The 3,704-nt window shown below is 32.9% G+C and overlaps 1 protein-coding gene across 1 annotated transcript; it reads right to left on the bottom strand.

Annotated features, from left to right (window-relative positions):
- Nucleotides 1-1,187: 1,187 nt before the first annotated feature.
- LOC126880824 (putative uncharacterized protein DDB_G0282133) lies at nt 1,188-2,609 on the bottom strand. The gene has a single exon (XM_050644889.1). The coding sequence runs from the start codon at nt 2,607-2,609 to the stop codon at nt 1,188-1,190; it is 1,422 nt and encodes a 473-aa protein (XP_050500846.1).
- Between the last annotated feature and the right edge of the window lie 1,095 nt (nt 2,610-3,704).

Here is a 3,704-nt window from a genome sequence, read left to right as displayed (position 1 = left end):
AATGACTACTGGATTTATGTATTGTGAATCACATCTTTCAATTATTTTATCCCTCAACATGTTATCTATTTCTTGACCTACATCTTTTCTATATTTAAATGGAATAGGATATGTCTTCGAGCGGAAATTAGATAAGTTTTTCATTTTAATCGTGTGTTCGTATTTTGTCGCTGCTCTATTTTCTGTATTGATTAATCCCGTATGTCTTGCCAGTAATTTTTTTAAGTCAGACGTCATTTCTTCTCCACAAACTATTGATGTCTCTTCTTCACTTTCGCAATTCCTTGTCGTTGTACACATATTGAACTCAAATTCTCTCTCTTCCTTCTCTGATTCTTCTTCTTCAAAAACTACAGCTTCTTCCTCATCCAATATTTCAACTTCCTTTTCCGTCATGTTTGTACCCACCTTTTGCGGCGCAGTACTGACATCTAAATTTCCTTCTTCCTCTTCTTTCTCTTCTTGTCCTAAAGTTGTGTCCACCTGTATCGGCGTCACACTTCTTTTTTTCCTATTTCTTCTCCTCCTCTTCTTCCCCTCTTTTCTTTCATCGGTGTCCATCGTTTGCGATGCCACACTTCTCATTTTCTTATATTCAGAATGTGTTGTCAAAACATCTACTTCATTTCCTGTGTCATCTTCTTGCATCTCTTTATTTTCATCTTTCTTGTCAGTTATTGATGTGCGTACCTTATTCGGCGCTGTACTGACTTCCTGCTCATCTTCTTTTTCCTTTAAACCTTCTTCCATTATGTCCTCTCCAAATTTTATATATTTGTTTGCAAAATTAATTTTCGTTCCATACTTATCCAATTCATCCACTCCAATGACAATATCATACTTCATGTCCTCAATTATAAAACAATTAATCAAATATTCTTTATTTTTAAATCTCAATGTCAAAACAATAGCCTCATTCGTAGTCGAAATCTTTTTTGAATTAGCACTCACTAACCTTATTCGAGAAATATTATACCTTTGAGAATCTAGTCCTAAATCCTTTATCAATTGTTTATTAACTAATGATACCTCTGAACCAGTGTCCAAAGGTATATCAACCTTTTTATTTTTAATATACCCCTGTACCATAACCAAATTATTACGCACGTATTCAATCTTTTTTCCCGCTAAAGTGATAAATTCCCTAGGGTGAGTATATATTCCTGAATTAAATTTTATCCCTGTTTTTAGTGAGTGCCCTCCTGAAAAGACGACCCTGCTCTATTGATTTCTACTTCCACATTGTCCATTTCTTGGTGTCCTTGTTCATTTTCTCCTTCTCTGGTGAAACTTAGGCTGTTTATTTCTCTGTTCTGTTCTCTTCCTTGTCCATTGTTGTTGTTATATTGGTTTCCTCTATTAAAATTTTCCCGACCTGCATTTGGCTGATATGGTTGATTGTTATAATTTCTCCCACTGTTTTGAAATCTATTTTGATGATATCCATTTCTATTCTGTTCATATCTATTTTGATTAAAATTGTTTGTATATCTTTGTCCCTCATTATCCCTATATCCATTGTATCGGTAAGGATTTTCATTACGAGACTGTCTGTAGTTGTTTGTGCGGTTTGTTTGGTTGTTCCCATTGTTTTCCGTTTGTCTACCGGTCCTTCTTTCTTTTCTTCGAGCCTCTCTTACAACTAAAAACTGGCATAAACTGTCCATGTCCCTATATCCTTGCAAGGTGACATAGTCTTCCATTGTATTGTCAAAATGTCTTGCTATCAATTCAACTAGCTGTTCTTCCGAATAATTATAATTTAAATATTGCCCACTGGCGTATACTTGCAATGCATATTTCTCTTCGGATATTCCTAGTTTCTCATCATATTTTCCATTTTGTAGTTCACTATTCACGACCATCTGTTTCTCTTTTCCCCAATAATATCTCAAAAATTTTCTTTCAAATTCTTCCCAATCTTGCAACTCATTTTGCTTACTCTCGAACCATAATGCTGCTCCATCCTTAAAATGAGTCCTTATCATATCCTTAGCTTCTTCAAACTCTTCATATCCTTGTTTTTTATTTTTAAGCATCCTAATAAACGGGACTGGGTGCTGTTTCTTTATATCCCCGCCAAATTGGACCTTATTTTCTGCTCCATTGTGTATAATTACTTGTCTTCTTTCTCCAGTATTATGTTGTGATTTTACTTCCAATAGTTTCTTATCCAATTTTTTAAATCTATCCTCTATTTCCTCGTCTCTATCTTCTACATGTTTCTCCAAATTCTGTAGTTTCTTGGTATGTTTTTCTAAATTTTGGCTAATTTCCTTTGTTTTCTGCTCTACTTCATGTTTCATCTGTTTTAAATACATTTGTACATCCTCTTTATGCTGTTCTAGTCTTTGCTCCATTTGTTTAAAACCTAGATCTTGTCGTTTACTGTTTTCATCTATACTTTTTTTTATTTTTTCTGCTTGTCTTCTACTGTTTTCTTCCTGTATCTGTAGCATTTGTAATATCCTATCCATTGTTGACATTTCTGTGGTACTCTCCTTGATTGTTGTTTCTGTAATACTAATTTCTTCGTCTACATTTTCTATTCCTTCCTCGCTATAACGTTCTTCTGTTTCCTTTTGTTTTTTGTTGAGTCTTGTCTCCATTTTCTTTCCTTTTTCTGGACTTAACAATGTGAAGGTACAAACCAACCGAACTATTATCTTTGCCTATTCCACAAGAATGTTGATCAAATAAAAATATCTGGTTATGTAAAAAAACTGTTCCAAGATTATTCAAAGCGAAAAAGGTTTGAATAATAAAAATCAAAAATACTTTGTCAAAATTTGGCAGAGAGAAAAAAAAATTAGAAAAATCCTGTAAGAATTTATATATTTTCCAGTACACTTTGTCTGGGTATTGGTGTTTCTGCTTTTGCCTCACACGCTTGGGCGACAATATTGTTTTGATTCTACTTATTGATATCTACTTTGATTGGACTAGCTCAATTTAATAAATTTATCTCAGGGTTTTACATCATCCAATCGCAGAAATGCAAAACCAATACTCAAAAAAAACTCATGGAAAAATAAAAATAAAAAAAAATAAAATATAACCGTATATTAAAGAAAAATTAATTATACCAAATAATTCAAACACAAATGTTTAATAATAGAATAAACTGTGAAAACAGACAATCTATGAATCTAGAAATGCTTGTGCAAAATAATGAAAACAATTCTGAAAAATACCGCAAATTATTTTGAAATCAAAATTACCCAGTATGAATACAAATTAAATTATAACTAGTAAACAAAAGTCAATTTAAAAATCACGAAAAGGTTTCTGTGAAAGTTTATGTCAATTTAAAAATCACGAAAAAGTTTATGTCCCTTTTCACTTGAGTCTCCACATAGAGGTCGATGAAACCAAGAAAACCAAAAGTGTGGCAAACAGAGACTATTGACGGAGAGAACAATGTATTTTGGATACCTTAGTACAGCTGCTTTCACTTGACATTGAATTTTCTTTTGACTTCCAAAAATAACATTTTTACTTTGTGCTTTTTATATACGGGCACCTATAAGGCTTTTTAATTTACGAAGACCGACACTTGTTACTCATTCTTCAACAGTACCTTCTCTTTCAGCTCTCTAAAACACCCCGCCTCTCGTTCTTGTCTTGTCAAAAAGAAAAAAACCAATTTTTTGACATCCTTCAATCTATCTCGTCCCTGCAGTTCCATTCGTCCAAACAAATAT

Source organism: Diabrotica virgifera, chromosome 2 (genome assembly GCF_917563875.1).
Source record: "Diabrotica virgifera virgifera chromosome 2, PGI_DIABVI_V3a".
Lineage (NCBI taxonomy): Eukaryota > Metazoa > Arthropoda > Insecta > Coleoptera > Chrysomelidae > Diabrotica > Diabrotica virgifera.
This window is presented reverse-complemented; position numbering and strand designations above follow the sequence as displayed.